General features: G+C 46.6%; 1 protein-coding gene across 2 annotated transcripts in view; it reads left to right on the top strand.

The window, feature by feature from the left end:
* Positions 1–540: 540 nt before the first annotated feature.
* The window catches only part of WDR59 (WD repeat domain 59), a 96,426-nt gene continuing 78,522 nt past the window's right edge, over positions 541–18,444 (top strand). For both annotated transcript variants that reach the window (XM_066349416.1, XM_066349414.1), the window contains exons 1-2: positions 541–701; positions 18,118–18,167. In XM_066349416.1, coding sequence (XP_066205513.1) covers positions 648–701; positions 18,118–18,167 — 104 coding nt within the window. In that variant the 5' untranslated portion in view covers positions 541–647. The remainder of the gene's footprint in view (positions 702–18,117; positions 18,168–18,444) is intronic.

The following is an 18,444-nucleotide window of genomic DNA, read 5'->3' as shown; positions in this document are numbered from 1 at the left end:
ATTAGAGAAAGAAAAAGTCAAATAACGTCTTAGTATGATGATCAAAATTGTACTGCTTTCGGAAATTCCTTGAAAACTTTGGCGAGGGATCCCTGAACACTAACAAGTGCTGCTGTACGGAACGGAAAAAATACATCTCGGCATTCAATGCCTTTGTGGCAGACCTCAGGAAAAGAAGTAATCTTTGGTTTGACGAATGTTGGGTTTTAGTTTGTAGACATCCTGGGTCTTGCCAGGGACACCAGCGAGGAGACAGTGAGTCAACATGCCCCTCACCGCCATCAAATCTTATTCTGTGAGCTCTACCAGGGTTACCCACGCGCCACACGACCTTGGACTACAACTCCCAAAATATCTTGCGGCAGGGGGGCGTGTGTTCGCAGTGGCAAGGAGCGTGAGTTACTTAAGCCAAGTGACGGAAGTGGAGGGGGCGTGCCTGTTCGGGTAGGCGCGGTGCCGCAATTGGAAGAACCGGGAAGAGGGGGCGAAACCAGTGTGCGGTCTAGCCAATAGTTTGCAGTTAGGCGGAGGTGGGGCGTGGCGTGGAAGGACTCACTCGCGGGCTGCGTGGGGCTCAGGGACCCGAGGAACGCGGGTTTGTGAGGTGGGAACGCGTGGTCCTGGGGCAAGGACGAAGGAGGTAGGAGATGGCGGCGCGGTGGAGCAGCGAGAACGTGGTGGTCGAGTTCCGCGACTCTCAGGTAAGCCGGTGCCAAATGGAGCCTTCTGGGCATGCGCCCTGTCGTGTACCCCTCCCCCACGCTGCCGGGTCCGTCGGAGGGGCAGCAAAGTAACCACCTAGGATCCTACGCTGAGGAGATGGCAAGAGGGTGGCCTGGAGCTGTTAGACCCGAAAGTGCGAGGGCACCCTTGAGGACCGTTGTGGGCGTTGGGGCAGGCACCGACAGGGTTTTGGGGTTACCCGCGGGAGAACAGGGAGTGGGGTTTGCCTTGGGGCGCCGAAGCTTAGAGCTGCGAGTGAGTGGTGAGGGCAGGCTTCCGAAGGCCAGCTTTTCTCTTTCAAGACGGGGACGCGCTTAGTGACTTTGGGCAAGTCGCAAAACTCTGAGCCTCAGCAACGGGACTTCACCCTGCCTCACAGGATTTGGGGGACGAATTGGTAAAAACTGAATGCAAAGTGCTTGCTTCAGCGTCTTAAGCTTTTAAGTGGCTGGTGATGCTAGAATAGTGGAATATACCGTACACTGAGTGAATAGGAGTGTGCGCTGCACGCATTGCCCGAGTTCGAATCCTGGCTCAGTCCTTAGACTGCCATCACCCTTTCTGTGCATTCCTTTTTCTCACCTGTGAGAAAGTGTGAATGGTACCTACCTCATAAGGTTGGCGTGAAGAATTTTGAGGTCATATATTTAGAATGTGTAGCACAGTGACAGGCACATGGTAAGCCTCATAGGACGGTAGCACTTTCTAGGGATTTTTTTTTTGGATAGAGACAGAGTCAGAGAGAGGGACAGACAAACAGGAAGGGAGATGAGAAGCATCAATTCTTCCTTGTGACACCTTAGTTATTAACTGATTGCATTCTTATATGTGCCTTGAAGAGGGGAGGGCTATAATAGAGCAAGCGACCCCTTGCTCAAGCCAGCGACCATGGCGAGCCCACGCTCAAGCCTGCCACCTCGGGTTTCAAACCTGGGTCGCGCATCCCAGTCCAACACTATCCACTGCGCCACGGCCTGGTCAGTCCGGGATTTTAACCATTTTTTTTTTTGTTTCCTGTCTTTCATATGCCAGGCTGTGCTGTCATTTATCTGCATTTTCTTTTTCTAATTCATGAAAGAATCATGCAAGATAAGTATATGTTATCCCTTTTTTTCCAAAGGGATAAGCTGATCCTGGTTTGACTAATAATGTGTCTTGACCAAGGCTTCCCATTATGTGGTGGTCTTGGGATTTGAACTCAGGCATCTAGACGTAGGACTCTTGTTGGCCTCATTACATTACCATGCGTATTGTATGACTACATTATACAGTTGTCAGTAAATATCATACCCACCCTCCTCTTCCCCAGCACCTATGACAGTATCTAGATGAGTCTCTTTTTATTCAACAGATATTTCTGGAATACCTTTTGTGTTCCAGGCTCTCATTCACTCATTTATTCAACATGGATTTATTGAGCTCTTTTGCCAGTGCACATTGTGTGTGGCACTGTGTCAATTGATACTCAGGTGATTTATTCTGAAGGGGAATCTGGATTGCAACAGTCGGGCGATGTGGTTTCTTCCTTCTAAAATCCCATCTCGTGGCCTGACCTGTGGTGGCGCAGTGGATAAAGCGTCGACCTAGAAATGCTGAGGTCGCCGGTTCAAAACCCTGGGCTTGCCTGGTCAAGGCACATATGGGAGTTGATGCTTCCAGCTCCTCCCCCCGTCTCTCTCTCCTCTCTAAAATGAATAAATAAAAATAAAAAATAAAATAAAATAAAATAAAATCCCATCCCGTTTTTGCCATAAAGACAATGTGCGAATGAGTTACCCACCAATTTGCTCTATGGTGCTCTCTGATACATAGTTCTTACGGAGAAGTTGAGTAGCAGCACTCTGATTAAAGGATCTTGAAGCAGTTTGCACTGTCAGCATGGTGTCGCTGGGAGGCCTATGCTCCCAAGGGAGGTGCCAGATTCCTAGAGAAAAATAACTGTATTCCTGTTATTCTTGTTAATTGCTTTCACTGGGGACTAAGAACTAAATCATGTATGGTACCTCTGAGCCTGCTAATTTGGAAGCTACTAATCTGTAAAACCTTTAATTCTCATAGACACCCAGGGAGTCTCACCCCTGCTTTGCTGTAGAAATGTAATTGAAGAGAGGGTGCTGCAGAGAGGATGCTGGCACATATATTAGGATGCTATGAAGTAGTATCAAGTAATTAAACCGAAACAGCAGTTGTCAGAGGACAAAGTAAATTGGTAATTTAACTGCCTGTAGGAGTTTCTGTTCTTCTTAATGATTTTTCTTTTATTGACTTTTTTTAGATAGAGAAACATCGATTAGTTGTTTAACTTAGTTATGCGTTTATTGGTTGATTCTTGAATGTGCCCTGACTAGGGACCAAACCTGCAACCTTGGCTTATCAGGACACTGCTCTAACCCACTGCACAACCTGGCCAGGACCTGATTTTTCTATTCAGTTGGAAGAGTACATCTTAGCATGAAGTATGGATTTGTGGTTGAATCTGGTGCCAATTAGGAGGGGTAGGTGCCCGTTTTTTTTGTTTTTTTTTTAGGTGCCCATTTTATTAGCTATTTCATTAATGTAAAAACAAAAAATTGAAACTCTTAATATTGTCTTTCTGAAAAGAAAGGCCAAACAATAAACTTTTAAAAATATCCTGCCTCTTTAAAAATTTTTTTTTTTAATTTTTTTTTTTTTTTTGTATTTTTCTGAAGCTGGAAACGGGGAGAGACAGTCAGACTCCCGCATGTGCCCGACCGGGATCCACCTGGCACGCCCACCAGGGGTGAGGCTCTGTCCACCAGGGGGCGATGCTCTGCCCCTCCGGGGCGTCGCTCTGCCGCGACCAGAGCCACTCTAGCGCCTGGGGCAGAGGCCAAGGAGCCATCCCCAGCACCTGGGCCATCTTTGCTCCAATGGAGCCTTGGCTGCGGGAGGGGAAGAGAGAGACAGAGAGGAAGGGGGGGGGGTGGAGAAGCAAATGGGCGCTTCTCCTATGTGCCCTGGCCGGGAATTGAACCCGGGTCCCCCCGCACGCCAGGCCGACGCTCTACCGCTGAGCCAACCGGCCAGGGCCAATTTTTTTAAATTTTAAAAAATTTTTAATTTTTACAAAGAGAGTCAGAGAGACAGATAGGGACAGACATGGACAGGAAGGGAGAGAGATGAGAAGCATCAGTTCTTTGTTGTGGCATCTTAGTTGTTCATTGGTTGCTTGTTCATTGATTGCTTTCTTATATGTACCTTGCCAGTGACCTTGGGCTTCAAGACAGTGACCTTTGGGCTCAAGCCAGCGACCATGGGGTCATGTCTATGATCCCATGCTGAAGCCAGTGATCCTGTGCTCAGAGCCAGATGAGCCTATGCTCAAGCCGGTGACCTCATGGTTCAAACCTGGGTCCTCTGTGTCCCAGTCCAACGCTCTATCCACTACGCCACTGCCTGGTCAGGCTAAGAATTATTTTTAAAAAATTAAAGCTTTTAGGTTTTTCAGTGAAAACCCCCAACCTGAAAGATAAAACTTATTTTTTTTAATAGCTTATACAAACATCATTCACCTTAAAAAAACAATGCCTTGAGATGTTACTCTCACCAGTTAATAATGAAGAACCTTTGTGTGCTGTTTGGCAACTACTCTGAAGTTGTCTCTGGAATCAGTGAGTGTTAACATTGTAGGAAAACTTAGAAATAATGTTCCAGGACAACACCATTCGGTAGAGTTTTCTGTGATGATGGAGTGTGGCCATTGAACACTTTAAGTACGGCTAGTGCAACTGCGATATTGTATTAATATTTTTATTTGTATTTATTTATTTTGATATTGTATTTTTAATTAAATTTTAATTGTCATTTAAATAACCACTTATGGCTACTGGCGGTAGCATTGGAAAGTGTAGTAGAGATCAAATAGTTTCCACTCTCAGAGGTAAGGTGGTGGAATGTGTAGTTAACAGGTGTCTAACACAACAGTAAGTATAAAAATACTACAAGATATGACTGTTGTGATGATGATAGGAACTTTGGACTCATAGAAACTCTCTGCTGAATGTCTCTACTTCAGCAGTTATGAGATAGCTCAAAACCAATATATCCAAAGTAACGACATGCTCTGGGACTTCTCTCCCTGCACCCAGCTTTTACCCCTTTCCAGTACATCTTCCACATAACAAAATGATTTAAATTTTTTAAAATTGAAGTTATTGGGGTGATATTGGTTAATTAAATTATATAGGTTTTAGCTGTACAATTCTATAATACATCATCTGTGTATTGTATTGTATCTTCACCACCCAATAGTGATTTTTAAAAATCCTGGTTTATTAAGGTATAATTAATGTACAACAAAATTTACCATTTATGTGTACAATTTGTTGAGTTTATTTTTAAATTTTTTATTCATTTTAGAGAGGAGAAGGAGGGAGGGAGGGAGGGAGAGAGAGAGAGAGAGAGAGAGGAGAGAGAGAAGGGGAGGAGGAGCTGGAAGCATCAACTCCCATATGTGCCTTGACCAGGCAAGCCCAGTGTTTCGAACCGGCGACCTCAGCATTTCCAGGGTGACGCTTTATCCACTGCGTCACCACAGGTCAGGCCCAGTTTGTTGAGTTTTGACAAACGTATGTAGTCTTGTAGCTACCACTACAATTAAAATACAGAAAAAATATTCTTTTTTTTTTTGCAATAGAGAGACAGACCAACAGGACGGGAGAGAGATGAGAAGCATCAGTTCTTCGTTGTGGCACCTTAGTTGTTCATTGATTGCTTTCTCATACATGCCTTGACCAGGGGTCTCCAGCCGAGCCAGTGAACTCTTGCTCAAGCCAGCGCCCTTGGGCTCCAGCCAGCAATCTTGGGCTTCAAGCCAGCGACCTTTGGGCTCAAGCCAGTGACCATGTGGTCATGCCTGTGACCCCATGCCTAAACTGGTGAGCCCACACTCAAGCCGGCAACCTCGAGGTTTCAAACCTGGGTCCTCTGCATCCTAGATCAATGCTCTATCTACTGCATCACTACCTAGTCAGGTTGTCTTTTACTTTTTTTAATTGTAATTGATTTCTAGTTTCATGTTAGTGTGGTCAGAGATGATGTTTAATATGATTTAAATCTTCTTGAATTTATTAAGATTATTTTGAGTCCTAATATGTGTTCTATCTTTGAGACTATTCTGTTTACACTTGAGAAAAATGTATGTTCTGCTGCTTTGGGATGAAATGTCTGTAAATATAAAATCTTATCTGATCCAGTGTGTTTAAGGTTGTTTTTGCCTTGTTGATATTTGTCTGGAAGATCTGTCCATTGGTGCCAGTGAGGTTTTAAAATCCCCTACTATGGCCCCTGGACAGTTGGCTCAGCGGTAGAGCATCAGCCTGGCGTGTGGAGGACCCGGGTTCGATTCCCGGCCAGGGCACATAGGAGAAATGCCCATTTGCTTCTCCACCCCACCCCCCCCTTCCTCTCTGTCTCTCTCTTCCCCTCCCACAGCCAAGGCTCCATTGGAGCAAAGATGGCCCAGGCGCTGGGGATGGCTCCTCGGCCTCTGCCCCAGGCACTAGAGTGGCTCTGGTCATGGCAGAGCGACGCCCCGGAGGGGCAGAGCGTTGCCCCCTGGTGGGCGTGTCAGGTGGATCCCGGTCGGGCACATGCGGGAGTCTGTCTGACTGTCTCTCCCCGTTTCCAGCTTCAGAAAAATCCAAAAAAATAAAAAAAATAAAAAAATAAAATCCCCTACTATGGCCTGACCTGTGATGGCGCAGTGGATAAAACACCGACCTGGAAATGCTGAGGTTGCCAGTTCGAAACCCTGGGCTTGCCTGGTCAAGGCACATATGGGAGTTGATGCTTCCTGCTCCTCCCCCCCTTCTTTCTCTCCTCTCTCTCTCCCCCTCTCTCTCTCCTTTCTAAAATGAATAAATAAAAAAATTAAAAAAAAATCCCCTACTATGACTGTATTGTTGTTAATCTCCCTTAATGTCTACCAAGATTTTCATCGTATATTTAGGTACTCCTATGTTGGGTGCATATATGTTTATAAGGTTTATATTCTCTTGTTGAATCAATCCTTTCAGTATTATGTAGTGACCATCTTTGTCTTATTAGGCCTTTGTCTTGGAGTCTGTTTTGTCTGATATAAGTATTGCTACCTCAGCTTTTTTATTCATTTCCATTTGCATAGAATATTCTTTTCTATTCTTTCACTTTCATTCTGTGTATATCTTTTGTTCTGAAGTAGGTCTCTTGTAGACAGCATATAATATATATGGGTCATGTTTTCTTATCCATTGAGAGCTACCCTGTATTTTTTTTTTTTAATTTTTATTTATTTATTTATTTACAGAGACAGAGTGAGTCAGAGAGAGGGATAGACAGGGACAGACAGACAGGAACGGAGAAAGATGAGAAGCATCAATCATTAGTTTTTCATTGCGCGTTGCAACACCTTAGTTGTTCATTGATTGCTTTCTCATATATGCCTTGACCCCGGGCCTTCAGCAGACCGAGTAACCCCTTGCTGGAGCCAGCGACCTTGGGTTCAAGCTGGTGGGCTTTTCCTCAAACCAGATGAGCCCGCACTCAAGCTGGCGACCTCGGGGTCTTGAACCCGGGTCCTCTGCATCCCAGTCCGATGCTTTATCCACTGCGCCACCGCCTGGTCAGGCAGGTTATTATTATTTTTAAAAATTATTTTATTTGTTGAGTTGAGAAAGAGGAACATCGATTTATTCCACTTAACCTCAGCCACTGCATGTTGGTGCTGCGGCCAGCCTTTCCTGTTTCTTCTCATTTCTCCCCGTTTCTCCACCCTTCTTAGCAGTCTCTATGTGACTTCTGTAAATCCTTGGTTATACTGTTTCAGCTCAGCTAGCCTTCAGTTGGTTATTCAAGTAGATTGCTTTGTAATTTAGCTCTAAATTTGGTTTGGTGCCAGGAGCAGGTGAGTGAGTGTAGCTTCTGCCTCCTCTGCAGCCATTTTGGAACCCCCCAAGTTACTTTCTTTCTAAGCTTCAGTTTTTTTATCCATAAAACAAGGTTAATAGGCTTGACCAGGTGGTGGCGCAGTGGATAGAACGTCGGACTGGGACACAGAGGACCCAGGTTTGAAACCCCAAGGTCGCCAGTTTCAGCGCAGGCTCATCTGGTTTGAGCAAGGCTCACCAGCTTGAGCCCAAGGTCGCTGGCTTGAGCAAGGGGTCACTCGGTTTGCTATAGCTCCCCAGTCAAGGTACATATGAGAAAGCAATCAGTGAACAACTAAGGTGGAGTATATGGCCAGAAGCCAGGGCCACCATCACAGCAGCCACCACCCATGCAGGTTCGTATTGGATTCGGACAGTCGGTAAAGAAACAACGGAGCCAAAAACTGATGGGCCATTATCTTTAATACTAGCTTGCACCCTGCAGGCAAGAAAAAACACACACTGGGCTCCAAAACCCACTCAATTCAGTGCTCACAAAGCTACTGACTTATCCGAGTTTCCTAGAATCAAAGGTTTCTAGCTCACCAGACTTACTCACCTCTGTTCCCCATCCTTCCTTCTCCCTGCACAAACTCTGCATAAACTGGCTTCTCATTCAACACTCCGCCATCTTGGCTGCTTCTCCTGGCCTCCTCCACGTGGCCTTTCTCTGCTCTCTCATGCTAATCTCAGGAACCAAGAGAGCAAGCTCCCGTTCTGCCCCTATTTTTTTTTTTTTTTTTTTTCTGAAGCTGGAAACAGGGAGAGACAGTCTGACAGACTCCCGCATGCGCCGGACCAGGATCCACCCGGCACGCCCACCAGGGGCGACACTCTGCCCACCAGGGGGCGATGCTCTGCCCATCCTGGGGGTCGCCATGTTGCGACCAGAGCCATTCTAGCGCCTGGGGCAGAGGCCACAGAGCCATCCCCAGCGCCCGGGCCATTTTTGCTCCAATGGAGCCTTGGCTGCGGGAGGGGAAGAGAGAGACAGAGAGGAAAGCGCGGCGGAGGGGTGGAGAAGCAAATGGGCGCTTCTCCTGTGTGCCCTGGCCGGGAATCAAACCCGGGTCCTCCACACGCTAGGCTCTGCCCCTATTTTATAGTGTAGAAATCCAAACCTTTAATCCAATATACAAAATAGGGAAGTCTCTAATACAAAGTCACTTATCTGGGGCATGATGAGATTTGTACCACCCCACATCAAAAAGGGTGGGAAAGGCTTAATCCCAAAATTAACCCCCAGGCTACAAGGATTCTGCCTGCCCACAGCCCACAGAGACACATATTAATATCACCTGGGCAACGGCCTCCACGTGGGCAGCGCCATCTTTAACAAAGTGAGCATAATACATTTTATCTGCCCAACATGGAGCAACTAAGAATTGATGCTTCTCATTTCTCTTGCTTCTTGTCTGTCTCTACCTATCTCTCCCTCTCTGTCTCTGTCACACACAAAAAAAGAAAAACAAACCCCCCCCCCTAAAACAAAGTTAATAATATGTATCTGTATCCAGGGGTCCTCAGACCACTCCCAGTTTCACTGGAAGGATACCCAATTATATTTGCAGTTAAGATTTATTTTCATTGAAGGGTGTTGAGCAGATAAAATATATTATGCTCACTTTGTTAAAGACGGTGCTGCCCATGAGGAGGCTGTCACCCAGGTGATATTAATGTGTGTTGAGAATCCTTGTAGCCTGGGGCTTGGTTTTGGGATTAAGCCTTTCCTACCCTTTTTGATGTGGGGTGGCACAATCCAATCATGCCTCAGAGAAGTGACTTTGTATTAGAGACTTCCCTATTTTGTATATTGGATTAGAGGTTGTGAAGCTACAATATAAAATGGGGGCAGAACGAGAGTTTGCTCTCTTGGTTTCTGGGATGATTAGCATGAGAGAGCAGAGGGAGCAGAGCAGAGAGCAGAAAGAGGCCATGTGGCCAGGAGAAGCAGCCAAGATGGCGGAGTGTTGAGTGAGAAGCCAGTTTGTGCAGAGTTTGTATCTGGGATAAGGAAGGAGATGGGGAATTGAGGAGAATAAGGCTGGTGAGCTAGAAACCTTTGATTCTAGGAAACTCGGATAAGTCAGTGGCTTTGTGAGCACTGAATGTGAGTGGGTTTTGGAGCCCAGTGTATGTTTTTACTTGCCCGCCGGGTGCAAGCTAGGATTAAAGAAAATGGCCTATCAGTTTTTGGCTCCATTGTTTCTGACTGTCCGAATCCAATGCGAACCTGCATGGGCCGGGCTGCTTTGATAGTGGTGGCCCTGGCCCCGGCTCCTGGCTTTACAAAGGGTTATAAAGCAAAATCGAAGGGAAAAAGTGAAGTCTGGAAGAAACCAGGCTCAAGCTATCAAGAGTCCTCGCACTGTGAAGTCACTCAGGATATGTTTAATTCCTCCAGCACTGAATTATAACAACACATGGGGAATGTTGTCTACCAGGGAAGCTTATTTGAGACTCATTGCCCAAGGTTTTCTTTTGTGGCTGGTCACATGGGCACCCTCTGGCTAGCATGTACCAAAACTCCACATTCCCAGAGGGACAGTGTTGGGCAGATAAAATATATTCAATATATATTATGCTCACTTTGTTAAAGATGGTGCTGCCCACATGGAAGCCCGTTGCCCAGGTGATATTAATGTGTGTTGGGGCTGGCTGTGGGCAGGCAGGATCCTTTGTAGCCTGGGGCTTGGTTTTAGGACTAAGCCTTTCCCACCTTTTTGATGTAGGGTGGTGCACTCATGAGGAATCCCATCATGCCTCAGATAAGTGACTTTTTTTTTTTTTTTACAGAAACAGAGAGTCAGAGAGAGGGATAGACAGGGACAGATAGAAAGGAACAGAGAGATGAGAAGCATCAATCATTATTTTTTCGTTGCACTTTGCAACACCTTAATTGTTCATTGATTGCTTTCTCATACATGCCTTGACCATGGGCCTTCAGACCGAGTAACCCCTTGCTCGAACCAGAGACCTTGGGCTCAAGCTGGTGAGCTTTTGCTCAAACCAGATGAGCCCTTGCTCAAGCTGGAGACCTTGGGGTCTCGAACCTGGGTCTTCCACATCCCAGTCCGATGCTCTATCCACCGCTCCACGGCCCAGTCAGGCAGATAAGTGACTTTGTATTAGAGACTTCCCTATTTGTATATTGGATTAAAGGTTTTGGTTTCTACACTATAAACTGGGGCACACTGGAAGCTTGCTCTCTCTCGGTTCCTGAGATTAGCATTAGCGGAGAGATCAGAGGGGTCATGTGGAGGAGGCCAGGGAAGCAGCCAAGATGGTGGAGTGCTGAAAGAGAAGCCAGTTAGTGCAGAGTTTGTGTAGAGAGAAGGAGATGGAGAACAGAGGTGATTAAGTCTGGTGAGCTAGAAGCCTTTGATTCTTAGGAAACTCAGATAAGTCAGTAGCTTTGTGAGCGCTGAATGAGTGGGTTTTGGAGCCCAGTGTGTGTTTTTACTTGCCTGCCAGGTGCAAGCTAGGATTAAAGATAATGGTCCACCAACTTTTGGCTCCGTTGTTTCATTACCGTCTGTCCAAATCCAATGCTAACCTACATGGGCCAGATGGCTGTGATGGTGACCCTGGCAACTGGCCACACAGACAGCAAGTGCTCAACAAAAACCAATTTGTACATTGAGTTTAGGCACAACGAGCCACTATTACTAATTAGGGAATGATGAGAATAATTCCCAAATCCAAATTCCCAGAGCCCAGAGACAACCTTGCAAGCAGGCCTTTCTAAGGTTAGTGGTCTCACTCCTGCTGTTAAGTCTTCTCTGCACACTGCCTTATAGAGTTATTGTGGGGATTAAATGAGATAATCAACACCGAGCACTTAGCCCAGTGACCAGTATACATTAAGGGCTTGATACATGTTAATTAAGATAATTATATTAGAAAGTTTACCTAAGGAAGCAACAAACTTGGCCTGATAACATAGACTCATGGAGCTGAGGGGACCTTTAAAAGACATCTCTTGTGTTATGGTGAGGAACCTGAGGCTCAGAAAGGTTATGTGATTTCCCTAGTGATACTCATTTTGTGCCATTTTAGTTTGTGGGGAAGTGAGGATGTTATCATTTTAAAGGAGGAGACTTCCTGAGAAGCACCCATTTTGCTGAGTGTGTAAACAAAATCTGGTGTAGATAACCTCTAGTAAGCATTAGACAAGGGTGATTCAAAAGCAGCCTTTGCAGCAGTGTTCATCTCTAATTTTTTTTTTTTTTAATTTTTCTGAAGCTGGAAACAGGGAGAGATAGTCAGACAGACTCCCGCATGCGCCCGACCGGGATCCACCCGGCATGCCCACCAGGGGCAACGCTCTGCCCACCAGGGGGCGATGCTCTGCCCATCCTGGGCGTCGCCGTGTTGCGACCAGAGCCACTCTAGCGCCTGAGGCAGAGGCCACAGAGCCATCCCCAGCGCCCGGGCCATCTTTGCTCCAATGGAGCCTTGGCTGAGGGAAGGGAAGAGAGAGACAGAGAGGAAAGCGTGGCGGAGGGGTGGAGAAGCAAATGGGCACTTCTCCTGTGTGCCCTGGCCGGGAATCGAACCCGGGTCCTCCGCACGCTAGGCCGACGCTCTACCGCTGAGCCAACCGGCCAGGGCCCTTCATCTCTAATTTAAAAAAATTGGATGTTGTCATTTGAAACGGTCTGATCCTTCTTATATCAGTAAGTTTCAGTTTGTGCTTTTAGACTGTGAAATCTGATGGGTTTGCCCTCCCTTGAGCATGCCTGCATCTTCCCCCTTCCTTCTTTCTTCACCTGTGTATCTTTGTTCTCTTTCTCCTAAGCTCTAAAGGTTCCCAGGGGACTTGCAACCAGGGAAGCAGTGGGCAGTGGCAGCTTATCCTGGGCTAACCCCTGACCCTGTCTCCAAGTGCCCTCTTTTGCCTCTGTAACTTGTTTCCTGAATCTACCCAGCACAGCATGGCTCACTTCTTCTGCCTCATTGTGACTTTTTTCCTAAAGGGTCCAGGCAGCCTCTTCTAGGTTTGACACTCCTTCATGTTTCCAAAGGCTCAAGGGAGCTCTGCCTAGGCTCACTCCTGTTGCTATGATCTTGCCTCTTCTCTATCTTAAGCCATTTCTTTGTTTCGTTGTCCCCAGCTTTAATAAATGTACTCTCAAAGTAAAATAAAAATCTGATAATGCATACATTATAATCTTTGCTCAGACATATGACTAACTAATATTGGGGGAACTGATCTAGCTCTGATTTGCATTGATTGAATGTTTCCACTTTGCATCATTTGGAAGGATGAATAGGCAAAGTGCTTTCCTTTTTTATTTGAACACCTCTTTATAATTCAGCTGAGCTCGAAAGAAGAAAAGATAATTTCTCTCCTAGTCCCTTTAAATAAACAAACCCCAGATTTTGTTCTACAGATAGCAAAGGTTTCTATAGCGGTTTTTCTTTGCATTGAATCAGAGTAGAAAGATTGTCCTGTGAAGCTCTGTTACGAATTATTCCCAGAGAGATCACCTGTCTAACAGAACCCTTGTGTTTATATCAACATTTAACTGTAAATACTAAATGGATTTGAAATGCAATCCATCTCCAAATTCATTGTTATTTGACTACATTATAAACTATTATACCTGTTATTTATTTATTTATTTTAGGGAGAGAAAGAGAGAGAGAGACAGGAAGGGAGAGAGATGAGAAGCGTAGTTGCATCACTTTAGTTGTTCATTGATTGCTTTTCTTTTTCTTTTTTTTAAATTTTTATTTATTCATTTTAAAGAGGAGAGGGAGAGATGGGGAGAGAGAGAGAGGAGAGACAGAGAGAGAAGGGGGGAGGAGCTGGAAGCATCAACTCCCATATGTGCCTTGACCAGGCAAGCCCAGGGTTTCGAACCGGCGACCTCAGCATTTCCAGGCCGACGCTTTATCCACTGTGCCACCACAGGTTAGGCCCATTGTTTGCTTTTCATACGTGCTTTGACCTGGGGGCTCCAGCCAAGCCAATGACCCTTGCTCAAGCCAGCGACCTTGGGCTTCAAGCCAGTGATCTTTGGGCTCAAGCCAGTGACCCTGAGGTCATGTTGATGATCCCATGCTGAAGGTGGCAACCCCACACTCAAGCTGGTGAGTCTGCGCGTAAGCCGGATGAACCCGCATCCAAGCCAGCGACCTTGGGGTTTTGAACCTGGGACCTCAGTGTCCCAGCTCGAGGCTGTATCCACTGTGCTACCATTGATCAGGCAGGCAGAGAGACAGACTCCTGTATGCGTCCACCTGGGATCCACCCGACATGCCCATTAGGTGTCGGTGCTCTGCCCATTTGGGGTGTTGCCCTGTTACAACCGGAGCCATTCTTGCACCTGAGGCGGAGGCCATGGAGCCATCCTCAGTGCCCGGGCCAACTTTGCTCCAGTGGAGCCTTGGCTGCGGGAGGGGAAGAGAGAGACAGACAGAAAGGAGAGGGGGAAGGGTGGAGAAGTAGATGGGCGCTTCTCTTGTGTGCTGTGGCTGGGAATTGAACCCAGGACTTCCACACGCTGGGCTGACGCTCTATCACTGAGCCAACCGGCCAGGGCCAGAACTTCATTCCTTTATATGATCAAATTATTTACCACTGTATAGATATACTACATTTGTTTATTCATTCATCAGTTCTTGGACATTTAGAGTCGTTTCCACTTTTTGGCTATTATGAATATGATGCTGCCATGAACATTTGTGTATAAATTTTGTATCACGTGGCCCTGGCTGGTTGGCTCCGTGGTAGAGCGTTGGCCTGGCGTGCAGGAGTCCCGGGTTTGATTTCTGGCCAGGGCACACAGGAGAAGCGCCCATCTGCTTCTCCAACCCTCCCCCTCTCCTTCCTCTCTGTCTCTCTTCCCCTCCCGCAGCCAAGGCTCCATTGGAGCAAAGTTGGCCTGGGCGCTGAGGATGGCTCTGTGGCCTCTGCCTCAGGCACTAGAATGGCTCTGGTTGCAACAGAGCAAGGCCCCAGATGGGCAGAGCATCGCCCCCTGGTGGGCATGCCGGGTGGATCCCAGTCGGGCGCATGTGGGAGTCTGTCTGACTGCCTCCCCGTTTCCAACTTCAGAAAAATATAAAAAAAAAAATTTTTGTATCAGGTATGTTTTTTGTGTGACAGAGACGGAATCAGAGATAGGGACAGACAGACAGGAAGTGAGAGAGATGAAAAGCATCAATTCTTAATTGCAGCACCTTAGTTGTTCATTGATTGCTTTCTCATATGTGCCTTGACTGGGGGTGGGGGGCTATAGCAGACTGAGTGACCCCTTGCTCGTGCCAGTGACTTTGGGCTGAAGCTGGTGAGCCTTGCTCAAACCAGATGAACCTGTACGCAAACTGGTGACCTTGGGGTCTCGAACCTGGGTCCTTTGCGTCCCAGTCCGGCGCTCTATCCACTGTGCCACTGCCTGGTCGGGCTTGCGTAAGTTTTTAAGACCTATGTTTTCTATAATAGCTAGCATTTATTCTCTTCTGCTTAAAGGGCTGATATGATTCAGTCTCTTTGCCTCCTCCCCCCTCCACTCCCAAGAACTTTTTCATCATCCCAAACAGAAAACTCCAGTCAAATAATAATTCCCCATTCCTTACTCTCTTTAGCCCTTGGCAACCTCTATTCTAGTGTGTATGTGTGTGTGTGTGTGTGTGTGTGTGTGTGTGTGTGTGTGAGAATATACCTGTTTTAGGTCTCTCATAAAAGTGGAATCATGCAGTATTTGTCCTTTTGTGCCTGGTTTATTTTATTTAGCCTGATGTTTTCAAGGTTCATTCATGTCGTAGCATGTGTTCTAGTGTATGTATGTACCATTTTTTGTTTATTCATTCATCTGCTGATGGATATTTGGTTTGTTTCAGGTCTCTTTATGTTAAGGTCAACTGGGCCCTGGCCGGTTGGCTCAGTGGTAGAGCGTCGGCCTGGCGTGTGGAAGTCCCGGGTTCAATTCCCGGCCAGGGCACATAGGAGAGGCACCCATCTGCTTCTCCACCCCTCCCCCTCTCCTTCCTCTCTGTCTCTTTCTTCCCCTCCCGCAGCCGAGGCTCCATTGGAGCAAAAGATGGCCCGGGCGCTGGGGATGGCTCCTTGGCCTCTGCCCCAGGCACTAGAGTGTCTCTGGTCATGACAGAGCGACGCTCCGGATGGGCAGAGCATTGCCCCCTGGTGGGCGTGCTGGGTGGATCCCGGTCGGGCACATGCGGGAGTCTGTCTGACTGCCTCCCCGTTTCCAGCTTCAGAAAAATACAAAAAAAAAAAAAAAAAAAAAAAGTTCAACTGATTTGGGACTTATTACATTTATGAAATCCCTTTACAGTAGTACCTTGATTACTATTTGAATAATGGGGAGAATGTGTGTGTATCCCAAAAGCCCAGAATCTTGGGGATACCTTAGAATTATTACTTTTTTTTGTGACAGATACAGAGAGAGAGACACAGTGAGAGGGACAGATAGGGACAGACAGACAGGAAGGGAGAGAGATGAGAAGCATTAATTCTTTGTTGCAGTACCTTAGTTGTTCATTGATTGCTTTCTCATATGTACCTTGGGGCTACAGCAGAGCGAGTGACCCGTTGCTCAAGCCAGCGACCATGGGGTCATGTCTCTGATTTCATGCTCACGCCAGTGACCCTGCCCCCGCTCAAGCCAGATGAGCCCGCGCTCAAGCCAGTGAACTCAGAGTTTCAAACCTGGGTCTTCTGCGTCCCAGTCCAATGCTCTATCCACTGTGCCACTGCCTGGTCAGGTGAAGATACCTTAGAATTCTGCCTACCACACATTCTCTTGAAAGATTGTACTACACCTGGTTGGAGGTACCATCTTTCTTTCATACCTTTAATCTATAAATTGCACAGAAGAGTTCTGAGAATGGCTTCTCATTTCACTGCCTGCCTATCCAGTTGGGCTCTTTTCTGGTCATGACTCGAGTGGGATGAAGGATGCTTATAAGCACTTTCCAGTCTTCAGTGAGAGTACTCTGGCTTCTTTTCCCCAGTATTACATATGACATGATTCTTGAGGGTGTTTGAGTATAAGAAATCCATTAATAAGACCAGTGGGAATGAGGAAGAGAATTTCTGTTTATCATTTTGGATTTGTGAGTGTAGCAGCATGTGCAAAACGGATTCTCTCTTTTTTTTTTCTTTTTTTTTTTTTTGTATTTTTCCGAAGCTAGAAACGGGGAGGCAATCAGACAGACTCCAGCATGCACCCGACCGGGATCCACCTGGCACGCCCACCAGGGGGCGATGCTCTGCCCATCTTGGGGCGTCACTCTGCCGCAATCAGAGCCATTCTAGTGCCTGAGGCAGAGGCCATAGAGCAGGGGTCTCAAACTCGTGGCCTGCCGAACAATTTTGTGCGGCCCGCAGACTAATCCACGAAGTTCAAAATATTTTGGATAAAATTAAGTAAGCCTAGGGGCCTACTTGTATTTTTCATTTCTCTAGCATCCTAGCTAGATATTAGCTTAGTTAACAGTTGTGATGCGAACTACAGTTTCTGGTCGTTTTGTGACACTGAGTAAACTGCATGTACGATTGTGCTTGTTGTACTGATTTTTTTTTGTTTTCAACTGCAGTGAGAAAAGTGTTGCGTAACCATTGCCTTTTGTAGACCTAGTGTGGCCCGCTGAACGGCTGTGATCTTGCTCTGCGGCCCACATGCTGAGTATAGCCCTGCCATAGAGCCATCCCCAGCGCCTGGCAAACTTTGCTCCAGTGGAACCTCGGCTGCGAGAGGGGAAGAGAGAGACAGAGAGGAAGGAGAGGGGGAGGGGTGGAGAAGCAGATGGGCGCTTCTCCTGTGTGCCCTGGCCGGGAATCGAACCCAGGACTTCCACACGCCAGGCCGATACTTTACCACTGAGCTAACCGACCAGGGCCAAAACAGATTCTCTCTTGATAGTCTCTAGAAATAACTTAGAGCATTTAATAACAAAACAATGCCTCAAATTGTTTTAGATAATGACCTGAGAATACAGCAGGATTTGAACATGTTCAAATAAGAGAATTTAGGGCTGTAATTGTCATGATTAAAAACAGCCTCATGTGTTAGCCTGAATGCAGTTATTTGATCGGGTGTCGTCTCTTGGGAATTAGACATTGGATCTGGAAAAGATGATGCTTCCTCGGAATCAGGAACCCTGGGAAATGGGAACTAGTGAACTGTGCTAGAAAACTCAGATTGAATGGAAACTAGACATCCCAGTAATTAGAATATGACTGTGGATTCAGCAGGGGTGGTATTTGAATGTTACCACTGCCATTCAACTTGGAGGAGTCCATGCCCTTTGCAAAGGCATGGTGTGTGTGTGTGTCTTTTAAAGGTACAAACTATAGAAAACTAATGATGCCTGCCAGCTGAGGACTGCCTTGGCCACAGGAAGAGGAGGCCCCCGTGGTGACTGACTGCCTGCCTGTCTTCTGCAGCCTGAGCTGGTTTTGCTAGCAGAACTAAATCTGTGTTCTCTCTCACAGGCAACTGCAATGTCTGTGGACTGTTTGGGGCAGCATGCGGTGCTTTCCGGGTAAGTGAGCTTGCTGTTTATCTGCTGGGACTTCTGGGAACAAATAGCAAATTAAGAAATTTCTGGGAAATTGGAAAATACTGTTATATTTAAGAGCTACTGTCACAGGGTTGAGTTCTGCTACCCTGGTGACCTCAGGGGTACTTCTAGAGATTATTTGCAGTTATTTTTGTCTCTGCTCTAACAGGTAAGCAATAAAATTCCTTTGAGATTTTAGTGACTGGTAGTTTGGTATTAAAATTGCAATTTTCTGTTGACTGCACAGACTCTTCAGAAG

The sequence above is a fragment of the Saccopteryx leptura genome, chromosome 9 (genome assembly GCF_036850995.1).
Source record: "Saccopteryx leptura isolate mSacLep1 chromosome 9, mSacLep1_pri_phased_curated, whole genome shotgun sequence".
In the NCBI taxonomy this organism is placed as follows: Eukaryota; Metazoa; Chordata; class Mammalia; order Chiroptera; family Emballonuridae; genus Saccopteryx; species Saccopteryx leptura.
This window is presented reverse-complemented; position numbering and strand designations above follow the sequence as displayed.